At 40.4% G+C, this 15,240-nt stretch overlaps 1 protein-coding gene across 4 annotated transcripts in view; it reads left to right on the plus strand.

The window, feature by feature from the left end:
• Nucleotides 1-915: 915 nt before the first annotated feature.
• Nucleotides 916-15,240, plus strand: part of clstn1 (calsyntenin 1) — a 35,077-nt gene continuing 20,752 nt past the window's right edge. The window contains exons 1-2 of one of the 4 annotated variants that reach the window (XM_011476972.3): nucleotides 916-1,283; nucleotides 12,608-12,730. In XM_011476972.3, coding sequence (XP_011475274.1) covers nucleotides 1,202-1,283; nucleotides 12,608-12,730 — 205 coding nt within the window. In that variant the 5' untranslated portion in view covers nucleotides 916-1,201. The remainder of the gene's footprint in view (nucleotides 1,284-12,607; nucleotides 12,731-15,240) is intronic. The other 3 variants (XM_004070386.4, XM_011476971.4, XM_011476973.4) reach the window with 3 other exon arrangements.

Here is a 15,240-nt window from a genome sequence, read left to right on the forward strand (position 1 = left end):
ATGTGCATTAAGAACCCTTTACATAAATTCACATGTAACAGAACATTTTACTGGAATAAGAAAAAAGTGGAATAGATTGTGGACCTGTTGGTGAACAAGGGAAGGCTGTTTTTGTAGAGCTATTCTATAAATTGTGACATCAAACACAACAGTTGGACTCTGTCCTTCTATCAAACTGGACAGATGTTAATTTTCTCAGCTGTCTCACTGACACCTGAAGGCTTCCCAGACATGAGGAGTAACAGGAAGTTTTTTTCCTGACCTATATTTACTTTATTTTACTAAATCTGACTTTAGTTTACTGTCACCCTTTTAAGCTACTTCCATTTGTGTAAAACTGCCATAGAAGTCTTAATTAGGAAAATTAGGATTATTTTTCTGTTTTACATGTTATTGTTGTTAATATGTTATCATTGTTTATTTTTAGATTTGATCAGATTCGACTTTATTTAACTTTTTTTAACACAAATAAATAATAATTGAATACGTATTTTGATATGAGGTGGATATGAGTACAATGTAGAGGGTAGTACTACAGTTATTTGCAGATTTGATGATGTACAAGAATATATTGGTATTATTTATGTGTTTTTATATTTTGCATCTGTTCATGGTCATGGTCACATCTTATGTGTTTGGGACCCCAGTCTTGTATTTTTCCATTTTTTGTAGTTTTCAGCTCGTGTGCTAATAAATCTTGGAAAAATCCAAGATTTTCTGCTCTCCATAGGGTTAGTTAACTGCAGCATTGTTGTCATACCCCAGTTTTTAATTGGAGTGGAAATTCAGGTTTGGTTGCCAAAGACTCAAGGTAGCTTTTTTAATCGCAATAAACAACCATATTATAATAAATTTGAAAGATATCATAATAAGCTTGTTCTATTGTGACATAATGACTGGTGTTGTCTGTTTTAAGCACTCGTAATCGACTCTTAAATGCGTAGCTACTGGTCTTCTTCATTGCGCTAAAACGTGTCGGGCCGATTTCCAACGGTCCGTGAACGTCACAGGCTGCAAAACTGCGAGAGAAGCAGTGATTGAAGCAGAGCCGAGCGGCGGTGGTGAAGACGGCCATCTTAGAGCTGCCGCGGTCACCGACATCTACCTTTTTTGGGGGAGGATTTCTACTTTTCCTGTCAGAGAAGCTATACGCGGGGAGAAGGCTGCGTTTGACTTCGCTGAGGTTTAACTCGAGGTCGGGATGCGGTTCCTGGGGAATAAACAGCTAGCATCCGCTGTCGGACTGGTCCTCGGACTATTATGTGCGGTGAAGGCAGCTAAAGGTAACTAAGCCGGGATTTGGAACCCGTCGTGTCTTGTGTGACAACCTCATTTCTGATTTTAAAAGGCTGGAAAGTGAAGGTAGCGACCCCCACCCAGAACCCCCCGGGTTTGTCCAGACCCCGAAGGCTGACAGAAAAATATTAGCACCCGCGCGCGCCGCGCCGCGAGGGATGCTTGTTCAACCTGTTCAGGGATGGTCCTCCCCGTCAGTCAGTCAGTGCGGAGCAGCGGCAGACAGCGAGTCCTTACCAAGCCCGGCATCATAAAAACGTCTCCCAGCCACATTTCTCATTCACGTGTCACGTTTGGCACAAAATGTTAACGTGTTTTCAAAGGGGGTTAAACCAAGGGTACAAAACGACCCCCTAGTCTGTCATCTGCGTCTATTTGGGTCTATTCTGGTCGCTTCTTCACATTACACCCCCCCTTTTTTTTTTAAATAAAGAATTGAGCCTCGCCCTCCGCAGTTTGTGAATAGATTTCATCTGCCCTTGTTTTGTGCTATTTTATGTAATCGGAATGAACGCAGATGTTTTATTTTTGCTTTTTTTTTAACCCTTCACTGTTTTCCTATTCAGGTCGTAAATCTACATATATCTGTCATTTAACAGCCTAATCCTTGTGTTTGGAAACCCTGTGGACACTCAGGGGGATGAAGCGCATTGCAGATCCTCTTCACATGGTTATTTTCATCAATATTTATCTGCTTATGTGTTCAGATAAAATATAAAAATAAAAATCTGGACCTGAGCCTATTTATGGCCATGCAGTTAAAAATAGCTTGTCTGTCTACCTGTTTTTAGTTTTGCAAATGGACATCTCTTATTTATTTACTGCAGAGCTGTCCTCCCATAGGTTCTTGCTCAGTCATAACCCCCCACCCACCCCCACCCCCACCCCCACTGCACACGTTTATAGACACTTTTTACCCCCAAATCCATCCAGAGCCCAGGAGAGGCATCTGCTTCATACAGGGCGAGTCTATTACCCTTGTATGCCACAAGCCAGTGGGTTACATTCACTTTGTTGTTGCTTGTTTACAGATGTTACACCCTTTTTAATGTCCCGTGAGCAAAGTGCACAGCCAAACGTGGCCATAAAAGTCTGCACAAGGGCGAAAGTGGAGCCGCCGCCGTTTTACCTGCTCTTATCAGGAATTATGTGACGTCAACTCCAGTTTTCATAACCGAAGCTTTCCTGCTTGTTTCCTTCCTTATTCTACCAAATCTTGTTTTTAATTTCCAGCCGTCCGTCTGGCAGCAGATGAGGAGAGAGAACACTCAGTTCTTCTCTCGGCTCTTGTTCTGGAGTTTCGATGTTTTGAAAATAATTCGGTGCCATTGCTGCAGGTTAAGATAAAGAGTCGAGCTTTTTTATCGTGTCCTTGAAGCCTTCAGTAGTGTATTTGTGCTTCAAATACTTTTAAGGAGAACTTGGAACATCACTTGTTCTGTTTATTTTTTATTTTTTAACATTTATTTCCACAGTCTCATGAATGTAAATAAGTTTTCCGGTTATCTGGAGCAGCTGCTGGGTGCACCCATGTTTGTGCGTAAAGTTTAACGTCTGGTGAAATGCACAAGCTTCTTGTGTGCACGCCGTCAGACAAAGGACGCACCAGCGGCTGGGAAGTTTCTCGGCTCATTCATCATTGAATTAAGTTGATTCTAGTCAAACAAATTGGGTGCCCTGCTTTTGTGTGGGGCTGAATTAACATATGCACTCTTCCAAGACTGCTGGGGAAGACTGTGGGTCACACCCAGCAGTTTTCTCACAGTTCAGCTTATGAGAATGGCAGGAAAGATGAGGACGTCAGGTCTAGTTGATGCATTTTGTTGTCTTAGCTGATGCAAGAAAATACACTTTAATTCAAACAGAAACTGTGTTTTGCTTTGGCTTGAAAATCTATGTTGTTCTATTACAATCAAGTCGTTTTGCTTTAGTGTCCTTTAATGTCAAGTAGAAAGTCTGTTTTAAAGCTCAAACATTTATCAAGAAAAATAAACTGTAATTTGAAATGATCATGTGAAAGAAAAAAAATCCATCAGTGACCTTGAGAGCCCTTGACTGGACTACAGATGGCTCACATTTGCTGTGTGGAGCAGAATTCATCATCAGACTCTTTTAGCCTTCGAACTTGCCCCGAACTGTGTAGACCTCTTTTGACCTGATGGCAAGTCAGGAACTGAAGCTGCTCTTGAGTGACAGTGAGGCGTTATTTGCCTCTTCCAAGCAGGGTGAATGATATTTCTTGTGTTTCAACTCTTCGGCGTAAGTTTACATCAAGATTTGATGATCTTTGCAGTTCCTTCTTGCCTTCATCGGGTCAGGTTTAAAGACCCTCTCTGAGGAATTTTGTGTTTTTAATGTGTTCTTGTAGCATTTTTCTCATGTTAGAGGACATATATAAGAAAGTGAAGTTTGAAATTGCATTTCTGAGTGTTTCTTTATCCAAATTGAGGTGAATCAGGAGTAGATGAAAAAAATGGTTTTGGAAAAAAGAGCTTATTTGTGACATAGGAAATATGGCAGGTGGAGCACAAGGTTTCTGTTCTTATCCATTCCAGTGCATCCACTTGTACATGTCTATGTTTTCCTTTTCGGAGCTTACATCTGGCTCAAAATCGTACGGTTGGATAGCTCCAATATTGCTCGCCATTTTTTGCAGAACCAGTAATGCTAGGTTGAGGGTGTGAGGGGCTGTAAACTAACAGGAGAGCGTGTGCAGTGGTCGACCCATGATCGTACGATTGCAGGTTCGATTCCCGCCTTGCATGCCCAAATGTCGAAGTGTCCTTGGGCAAGACACTGAACCCCACCTTGCCTCTGGTGGGAGGCTAGCGCCAGTGTTCGGCACCAGTGTGTGAATGTGTGTGTGCATGGATGAATGGGTCTGTGACTGGAAAGCGCTTTGGGCCTTCGAAGAAGGTAGAAAAGCGCTACATAAGTATACGCCATTTACCATTTACTGTTAAGAGAGAGCTCTCAGTTGTGGGTGACAGGAAGGGGAGGCGGGGTTGCTTCTTTGCCAACAATCCTCCCCACAACTCTGAGGCGAATTTTGAATAAACTCGTGCCGCTCTGCAGAAACTATGCCCTAGAAAACGACAGAAGTTTTGGAAATTTTATCAAAAACAGTGTCATCCTAATTAAGACCACTGGGAACGCCTTTACGATAGATCAAAATATGAAACACATGCTCTGCTTGAGTGTTTTTGGTTGGAGAAAACAGAAACAACACACTAAACTGACACACTTAAGGTCACACCTTCTTCTTGTTGTTGCCTTACAAAGTCATGAACAAATCATCCTGAACTTCTATTGACCATTGTCAATAAACGTTCATGGTCGAACACAACCTCTGTCCAATGCAGGCAAGCATTTACATTTTCAAAATATTGGATACATTGGATTTGTCAAATCAACGTTAACTAGCATCTTCGTCTCAGTTGTAGAAGTTTTTCTCCTCAAAAGTCAATTGTTTGGAGTTTGTTTTTGCATGTTTCTGACTGGAACAAAAGGCTTTCAGTGTTGGGATTCCCACAGTGCGCCCACTGTTGGAAGGATCACGACTCAAACCCTTGAAGAATGTGTATATGAGATAATCCCCAAGTGCTAAGATGTGGAAGCATTTCCATTTGCTTCGCTGCCACTAAGGTTATGAGGCTAGCAGTCTCTGTTTGGATGGACGGTGAGGTGACGTCCCTTTCACTGCCGTCTTTACGCCTTGAATGGAGTCAGTGAACTGTTCAGAAAGGGTCATTCAGTTGTGAATATTAAGTTGGCCAGAGGAGTGGGAAGTTGTCAGTCATTGAGAAAGAAGTCAGTTTAGCTGGTGGTTATAATGTCTGTCATGGGATTTGGTTTAAAGAAATTTCCCTTATTAACAGCCAAAAATTAACTTATTTGTTGCATTCATTTTCTTAAGATTTTTTTCCTTTAAGAATACTGAATATAATTCAAAAATTATTTAAATTTACTGAGGAAATGTTTTTTAAAAAATTAAAATGAAATAAATGTGATGCTGCTTTCTTTCTTCAGATAGTAATTGGTGGTGAAAACACCAGAAACCCCTGCTGGGTTTGATCGCAGCTCATCAGGCTGAGTTTCCTCCTCCACAGAGAGCTGCTGCTTCCAGGAGACGGTAAAGTGTCGTTGGACAGCTGCTCGCGTTTGGGCGTGTTTACTTTAAGACTCAGGTTCCATGGGAAACGGGTAACAAGGGAGATCATTACCTGCTGCAGGTCGGATTGCCGGTTTCAGGCTTTATGCTGCTCCCTCTCTGTGGTTCACTCTCACTGGTGCTTTTGTGTGGCTCACAGAGAAGGGATTCAGTCTGGTTTGGGGTTATGCCGCTCCCAGCCCACCCCCACCCCCCCTGTCTAGCGGATCGCCGCGGTCATGCAGGGTGTGTTCGCTCTGTTGGGTGGTGTGACTGCGCAGAGGACAAACAAATGTTGTTGCCTGGCAGGGCAGTGGAGAGGCTGGGCGTTTAGAGAGTCAGGGCCCCCTGAGGTCTGGGCTTCCTTCGGTTCGGGGTTTGGGGCCTCTGAGAACAGTTCCCCTCTGTAAAGGAATTGCCTTGTGTCAACAAGCTGCAGAACTTCCAAGACAAACACATACGTGTGCCGCGTTCTCCCTTCACGAGCTGATTGGCCATCGATGTACACGCATCATGCACCTCCACCTATTTGACTCCTGTTTGTGCTTGCCTTTGCTGAATATTTTTGCCTGACTCCAGGAAGACCTGAAGGGTTTCAGTTGACAGCACACCTGCCTACTTTACTGTCTAAAGCCCAGTTGTGGTTAAATGGAAAAGAGACCGGAGGAAGTCCAGGTTTGATGTGGTTGGATGCAAATTGAGTTCTTCAATCAACAAAAACGGATGCAATTTTTTCTTTTCTTCGAGCTATTCTACGTGTTGCAAACTCTCTGGAAACACTTCAGAGTTGGACTTTCTGTCTGGATGGAGATAAGCTGTTTCTGTTCGGCGTGCAGCTAGTGGGACAAGTGTGAGCGACCAGGCTCACTCCAGTCTCAACAAGACTGTCTGCAAACATGGCGTGGAGAGCGCTCTGCCTCCCATCCTCACAGTCATAGAGGAAGGGAGCCGTACGCTCGCATGTGACGTTAACTCGCGCTGCTGGGCATGAAAGTTTGCTAAATCGATGAAACAGAGATGCGCTGCTCGTCATAGGAGCAGAGAATGACCGCAGCATCATGGTTACACAACAAGCCCTCCAAGGTGCCCAGAAGTTATGAAGCTTCATCTGATAATCTCTGACTGCTGCTCCGGCGTAGAGAATCCTGCATTTTGTAAGGGCAGTGAGATTAAGACAACAACTGGAAATGTGGTGATATTTTGTCTTGAAATGTTCCTTCCCTTAGATGTTTTATTGGGGGCGAGCATCACTGACAAGATAATGAAATTCAAGTCCGATCCACAACTTCACAATACTGCATTTCGTTGCCTTGTACCTACATGTGCAGTGACAACAAAGTTGAATCTAATCTAAACTAAATTGATTTATTTTTTATTTCTTTTGTCATTCAAAACCAGTTTTATTTTTGGATTTAAAAAATTCCAATCTAATAGTAAAAAAGGAGAAACTTTTAATAGTAAAATAAATTTAAAGGAGCTTTTTACCAGAAAAAACAATAAAGTGAAATTGATATACGTATTACAACATTCATTGATGATTTGGTTTTTAAGTAAATTATTATATACATATTTAACCCCTACTATTAAAAAACAAGGTTTTTACCTTGTTTATGAGAATGAGTGAAATGTAGCAGATTGAATGTTAGGATTACCCAGCACCATCATGGTTGTGTTATGCTCACAGGAAGCATCATCAGAGCAAAAGTCAGACTATAGACGTTAGTACAAATGTCTGTTTTTATCTGAGGGGTCTTTGATGGAAAAAAGGGACTTGTTCCAGTGCCTTCTGTGAAAGTATTTTAAATCCTGCGTGATCACCTTGAAATATTATTTTCTTTGTTCAGAGAGAAATGGAAATTGTATAATCACGCTTTAATAAACACTTTTAGCACGTTTTCACATTTGCAGACTCATTGGGAAAAACTGCCACCATAAGCTCTGTGCATTAACTACCAGTAATCCTGATTTAGTTGTCCTTCAAATTAAAAGCAATACACATACAGATAGAAAGAAGAACTCATCTTTGCATAGAAATTATTTTTGCCATATATTTAATCTCTATTACTATTATTGATTTTTTTTGTGCATTTTTCTTGTAATTTTATCCCCACTAATGAACAATTAAAAATGTTGGCACGTTCCTGTGGTTGCATTGTTAGATCCTCACAGACCACGTGAGTGAATGAAAAACGGGAATCTCATTACAGGATTAAGTGTTATTGGCTTTATTTGCTGTGTAAAAGGATTGTATACTCTAAGAAAATACAGCAACACGCCATCTGTGCTCACGTGATGATACCTTCATGTTTGGATTTCTCATGCCTCAAAGGTTTTTCTTCTCTGACAAACCCAGCCACCATGTCCGTGTTTTGGTTTTCCATCTGATTTGCTGTGATTTTTATACTCTGGCTGATCTGGGAGATAAAAAGTTGCCCCTTATTTACTATAAAAATGTGCAGATTCTTCAATTGGTTTTGTTGTTAAACTTTTGTCTTAGTGTCTTTATCAAGAGGACTTTAGGAAAATGGAAACATTTTGTGTAATTTTTGAAATTTGTCTTAACCGCCTCCGTGTCACGAGGCACCAAAAACTGCTGAATCTGTGATGGAGACCTTAATATGTAATGAGAAGAAAACATTTTCTTCTTCTATTTTGCAACAAAAAAAACTTTGTAAGACCTGTTGCAAATGTTCTAAAAGGAAACAGTTTCATAGTCTAACATTTCATAGCCTAAAATAAAAACCCTAATAGTCAGTATATGTGATCAAATTAAAACTCATCTGTGACTTAATACACACCTACATTTATACTTTATTGTAAAAATATAAAACAAACGGCAAAGATTTTGATTGTTGATATATTAAGTAAAATTCTCTGCAGATATAAATTTACAGCTGAACAAAACTAAACAACTGTTTTTTTCCAGTTGTTTTGTTTTAACCGTGATTCTTTGTTCACTGATGACAGGTCAGAAGAGATTTTATTTATAGAAAAATCTTAATATGCAAAGGAGACCCTGTAGGACTTCAACCTGTCTGACATCAATTGGGTTACGAGTTACATTTTAATTTAAGGAAATATTTTTAAAGCTGTAATTCATTTTAGTGGTGAATGTCGATCTGCTCTCTTTGTGTCATTTAAAAAAAATATTTTGCAGACCAATCTTTGCTTTATTTCGCTTATTGAATGTAAACCAGGATTAATTATGCTACTTAAAAAATCTGTTGATCGATATGAGTTTCATTGTATGGGCTTTTAGTTTGTTTTTATCTTAACCTGAAGGCTTTCCTACAGTTAGGAGAGAACATTCTGCTTTTTCACAAGCCACATAATATTTTCTATGAAAATGAATTGTAACACGTAAAAACAAACAGTCTCCGTCCTCTGCAGGCGTGTAGTGAGGTGATGAAGCTGTTGGACAAAATGGGATTTCTGGCGTTTACTCTGCTTTCATGACTTCCTTTAAGATCGAAGGACAGAATTCCATTCCATAGAATACATAAAAGCTGAGAGGGCTTTGATTTATTCGCACACTTGTTCAAAGCATTGTGTTTTAGCTTTTTGTCTCACTCATTGTGTCTCAATAGAAGTAGATGTGCTAACAAGCTTAGATGATTCTTTAGACTGGGTTATATGCCTCTTCTAGATGAACCAGTGCCTAAGGACGATCCCAGAGTGATCACAAACATATTTGGGGCCAGATGGACTCTGGCACGGCTCAACTGCAGATGAGCTGGATTGGCATAGATTTTTTTAGAACAAATTTCAATGTTTTGCTCAGATCTTAGAACACTGCCCTGCTTGATTTGTTTTTACTTCCTGTCCCTGTGCAGCACACCTCAGAGCTAAAAGTGTGAGCTCGCTCATCATAACTGTGACTCGGTAGAGGCTAAAGCAGACCGGCTGAGCAATGTGTCTGAGGATGTTCACTTCAAGAGGAAAACTCAGGTTATGAGCAGGTCCAAGAAACATTAACAAGTGAGTTCTGATGGAGACTTGAACATAGGGCAGCTCGGTTAAACAAGGATCATGACTGCAGTTCTGACGGCTCAAAAATCTGAAGCTGGTTTTTTGTGTCCGACATCATCTTTCAGAGCTTTTGAGGAGTTCACATGCTGGGTTTAAGATCCGAAAAGTCTGTGTAGCAGCAGACAAGTAATGGATGCATCTGATCTTGTGCTTCCATTAAAAGTCTGCATTCATCTTAACCGTTTCACAATTGAAGTTAAGGAAATTAAAATATTGACTCAGTGGTGTTTCTGTCTTTGGATGGGTTTCTTCCAATTCAATTCTCTTTATTGATAAAGCTGCAGTTCACATCTGACTTTGTGTCAAAGCTCTACAATTGACATCAGACTGTTGGATTTGGTTCTTGCTAGTGTACTTTCCTTAAAGGCGATCTTTACTGTATGTTCTGGACTATTAAGTATGTATTGAGAGCTGCCAGACAGTTTTCTTGATATCTGTTATGTTATGGGTGCTTGTGTGAGCCTCCCTGGCTCCTGTCTTTGGTGTGGCAGAACCAGAGAGGTAGCAAAAAGTGGGGAACCTGGACCCAAAACCATACATAAAGTCTGACACAGCGTTCAGGCTTTGAGAGAAGTTGTCTCAATATTTTTCTATAGAGTTGGATGTTTGAAAGTTCTGACACTTACTGTCGTCCCCGTCTGTAAAGCAGAATGCCTGAACCGGATGAGATGATGACTTCTATCTGCACCAGAACGCAAACAGTCAAGAGATATGATATTCTTACAAAACCTTAGATAACTCATCTTCATTTTGCTGGAGCAGATTTTATTAAAGAGCCACTCTGATGAAAAAAAGTATTTTTGGTGTTTTTTTTCCTATTTTTCTGATGATGGAGGACATATATAAAGAAAGCTAGACTTAAATGGCATCACTGAGTATATCTTTATTCAAATCAGGAGCAGAAAAAAAAGCATTTAAAAAAGATTGTATTTGTTATGTAGAAAATACGCTGGGTGGGCCATAAGCTCGCTGCTCCTCTCCATGCGGACGCATCCACTTCTGGACGACTAGATCCAAGTATGCCTTCATTTTTGTAGTCCAGGGGCTGTAAGCTAGCAGGAGAGTTTGTAAATAGATAGTTAGTTATGCATGACTAGAAGGGGGCGGGGCTATTGGCGTGGAGTAACCTTGTGCCAAAACTCAAATAAGAATTTCTAATGAGCTATTGCAGCTCTGCATGTTTTTGGAATAAAAACGGCATAATCATAAATAGAAGACCACTGGGAAAGCTTTTAAAATCGCTCAGAAGATGATCGGAGTGGGTCTTTGAGTCACGTTTGAGTTCACAGGGTGTTCCTTTACTTATTTTGTTCTTCATTGCAAAAATTAAAAGCAAACGAAAGTATTTTAAAAACATTTTTTTAGAAAAGAATCTGTCACTGTTTTTCTTCCATTTTTGACCCGTCATTATGTTGTTAAATGGCTGTAATGAAACTGATTTATTTTAATAACGTTTTAAAGCGTAGAGAATTCTTCATCACAGTGTTATTCAGTGTGATGACCGTATCAAAACAACTGCAAGCAAGTAGGTTGTAATTAATTCTCACTGATTGTGAAATCACAGACAAATGCACTGACACCAATGAAGCAACTTGCTGCACAAAAAATGGATTTGGCAGACATGTATAATGCAATCAGAGATCCTCCTGTTGTCCTTCTACGTTCATTGGTTTTCTGTTAGAAAAATATATGCAATGCCAAACTGGTGTTAGAATTTAAAGTGTTGCTATACTAAGTTATTGATGTGTTAATGATGCAGGTTCTCCTAATAACAAATAAAGTTCACAGTTGAAAAAATTGCTTTTATTGCCATTCCTGGTGATTTTATTGCAAAAATCCTGCTTTTATCCAGTTCCGTGTTTGAACGATTTCATCACACACTTGAGGACCCCTCATCTCTTTTATTGAGCCTTTAAGATAATGAGTAATTTCTTTCTGTCTTATAAAATAGTAAATTTCCACCAACAAAAAACGTATTTAACATTTTATGCAATAGAAATTGTGACTACAAATAATTGCAAATGTATCTTATAATACTTCAACAGGCTTTTATTTTGAAATGTAACTGTAAAGACAGATTGACCCCCCGCCTTTCTTCGTAGCAGTTTGCTACGGCCCAAGGCTTGAAGTGGGCTGTAACAGATTATGTCACCGATCAGTTTTCTGCACATTATTAGCCAACATTATTGCACTCTGATCAATGATTTCCTGCCATTGATTGTTTAGGGTGCTGCTGTGGTTCACAGTTAATGTCTGTTTGGATTGTCAGGTCACGTTGACCTTAGAAAAGGAAAACTGTATAATTACTTTTGAGCGGGTAACTGAAAATAAAAATTCTGATTGACACAGAAGTTTAATAATAATCAAGTTTTTTTTGTGTGTTTTATTTTTTAAAGGACTTCTAGACTACTGTAACTTTTTGTTGTACAGCAGCGGTTGCCTCATTCATTGTAACTGCTCTACACAGTGTGCTGTCAGACAGTGTTAGCCTCATGTTTGCAGATCAGAGGCACAGGAATGCCACGCTCCCCTTTCGCTCGGGCGTGAGCTCACATCAGCTGGAAGAGAGCCGCCCGCCCGCTCGCCGCATCCGGCCCGTTTTCAGTGGCAGCGCCGATATGCCGCTCACTGCAGCAGAATTCTGCCCGTGATCCACTAATAGCCCGACCTGAGGTGCACATAGTGTCCGTGGAATAAAAGGCCTGTTATGCGTCATCCACCTAAAAACACCGTTTATATCGCTGGTACAGACAGACATGTTAAAAATAAGAAATGAATCAAAGTAGAAATGTTGATATAGGGAGCACATTTAGCTGTAATGTTGCAGCATGTAGCTTCTTGTGGGAGGTCGTCCTCTTTGTCCTTTAGTGGACAGATGGAGGATGTTGTAGGTGCTATCTTCCTTTTATACGGTGCTTCTAAAAATAACCTAAAAACCATCCAAAGCCTCATAAAAAATGTATCCTAGCTGTGTGAGGGGAAGGGATGAAAGTGAGCCAACACCAAATGGGATTTTTTGCAAACCTTTAATGAAAATGTATGTTAAGTACTCGCATTTTAAAGTAATACTGTAAAAAATATGATGTTTTTGGGGATAAGATCAACATTTTTGTTGCTCTTTGTGTCTCTCAGTTAATAAGCACAAACCGTGGATCGAGACGACGTACCACGGGATCGTGACGGAAAACGATGACAAAGTTCTCCTGGACCCTCCACTCATCGCCCTCGACAAGGACGCTCCGTTACGCTACGCAGGTGAGAGGATCCGCTGCTCCGCCCCCTCTCCTCACAGAACAGAATCTACGCCATCTTTATTTTTTCGTTTGACACAAAATGGAAGAGAACGGCGCTCGCCGCCCTGTACCAGCACGCATCGAGAAGCATGTGAATGCAGAGCAGCTGCATCCGTAATGCACTCTTCAAGGGCAGCGATGTACATTTAAAGACTCAGGATCTGTTTGTTATTCATTTATTTCTGAGCCAAATTAATTATTATCAACTGAACTAGAAAGAACAGCTTCACTTAACAGAGATGTAGAACCTCTGCTCCCAGCTTCATGCTTTGAAATTACATTATGATTAATGTATGAAGGGCTGCGCCCCTGAAGGGGGATTTTCTAGCTACAAATTTAAAGTTAAATGGATCTATTTTTAAGACAGGACTTTTTTGTTTGTTTTTTATTTATTTTAGAGGGCAGTTTTAACTTCCACACATAAGCATCAGTAAGTGTGATTCTATATGAAAACAGGTTTTATTTTTTGATTTTTAAATGTAATTTCAGAATTATGCAAGAAACGAATTTGAAGCACAGAAATGATTTTCAATTACGTCTTAACTCATTGGAATCTTTTGTACTCTGCATCCTTTAGACTTAGTGCTCTCTGTGCATCTCTATGACCATTTTAATCCAGGATTACTACTCCTGGTTTAAGGATGTGGCTTTAACAGGCACGTGTTGGCCTGGGGACGGCCCAAACATAATATTCTTGGTAAAAATGTAGAAAGTGATTGGCTCCTCAGGGCTCCTCAGGGTCGCAATTTTCAAGTCTCAAAAAAGAGGCCCGGGGATTTGATAATGTGCCCATTCTCTGTGAGCTGTTTGTCCTCTTTCACAGCAAATTATTGCTGAATGCAGAGCTTTCTGCCCCCACATCTTTCAGTTGGGGCTCCCTTTTTGATGAACAGGACTCTGGAATGGACTGCGTGTCCCTGTGAACTTGTTCTCTCTAGACAGAGCGAGCGGTCTGGCTTCACGTGGCAGCAGGGGTGAGCCGCTCAGTCATGTCAGCCTCCCTCCAGTCAGTCCGTCTGTGTCAGCTAAGAGGGTTCACTGCTAATCTGACCCACAGGCCATTCAAAGTTCCAGTGAGATCAGTGTGAAAAGCTGCGCGTTCAACAAACACAAGGAGTTTCTTTGCAAACTAGCGTGTTTACAAGGGTGTTTGACTCTTTTGCCTGTCTGTGTTTGTGTTCATGTATTAGTAGTGATGCTTTAAAGCAGTGGTTCCCAATCCCGGGGCCGTGGACCGGTCGGTACCAGACCGGTGGAACAGTTGGTACCGGGCCGGAACATGACCTACATTTTTCCCGTTTCATTTGTAGTCTGATTCTAAAGGAAGTATTATTTTGGAACACTACTGGATTCTGCTCACCACGTTCGACTCATTCTCGACGCATTTCAGGTCGACCGGTCACATGTCGAAAAATATCCACTACTTTTCTTAACCCTTGTGCTCTCCTATGACCCCACCCTTACATTGACGTGTTCTCCCTACCATGACAAAGATGGATAAAGGTGGAAAGATTTCATGTAATCCATGGATACCAGTGAAGATCACAAGTCATTGAAGAAAAAAGGTTCAGAGCACTGTCTAGTGGGTCTAGATGACCCAGCTCTCAATGTTAAAGTGCCTAGGACAGCACAAGGGTTACGGCAGCTGCAGACTGCTACATGTAAACTCCCAGGCTAGCAAAGTTAACCAAAAACAAGTATATTTGGAAAGTTTCTTTTGGCAGAAAGGAGGCAGTGAGGAAACAGGAGAAGAGTCTTTGACTTCAAAGAAAAAAGAAATCTGCATTTAACAGACAAAATCTAGGAGTTTTTACTCAAACCATTGATGCATTGAAACAGTGGTTCCCACACACCTTAATAAAAATGCATAATATTCAGCAACTGGCTGTCTAATGTTATGAGGATGCTGCTAATAAAATTGTTCAAATGGTGGATTCACGTTTATGGTTACATTAAAAAAAACTTGTTCTACTGATTTTTTTAAAAATTGTATTTATCCATCACATCTTAGAAGTCACATGAGGTTCAAGTCGGTGTGTGATTTATTATTTTATTTTATGTTTTAGCTTCCACTTTGACAGTCACAGGTTGAGGGAAAATGCATCCCTCTTTAATATCTCCTCCGCAGAATCTAGTTTACTAATAAAGTTTAAAGCAGCTGCAGATATTTTACAGAGGATAACGATAAATCTTAGCCTTAAAAGGGAGCTAAAAGAAAGCAATAAAAAGACATCCCATGCTCACTTTAGCCTCGTACAGGCCAGTTAGGAAAATATTGTCTGGTTTTAAACCGGTCCGTGGCCTGAAAAAGGTTGGGGACAACTGCTTTAGACTTTTTACAGTAATAGGAAATACATTCAGCTTTTTCTAATTGTAAAGTCTAGTATTGGTTGTGATGACAATAAAATTGGATTTCTGTTCTTTGGATTTAATGCACAAAAAATAAAATGATTTTTGAAACTTATTTTGTCA

This window comes from Oryzias latipes, chromosome 7, assembly GCF_053564925.1.
Source record: "Oryzias latipes strain Hd-rR chromosome 7, Olatipes_Hd-rR_3.1".
NCBI lineage: Eukaryota > Metazoa > Chordata > Actinopteri > Beloniformes > Adrianichthyidae > Oryzias > Oryzias latipes.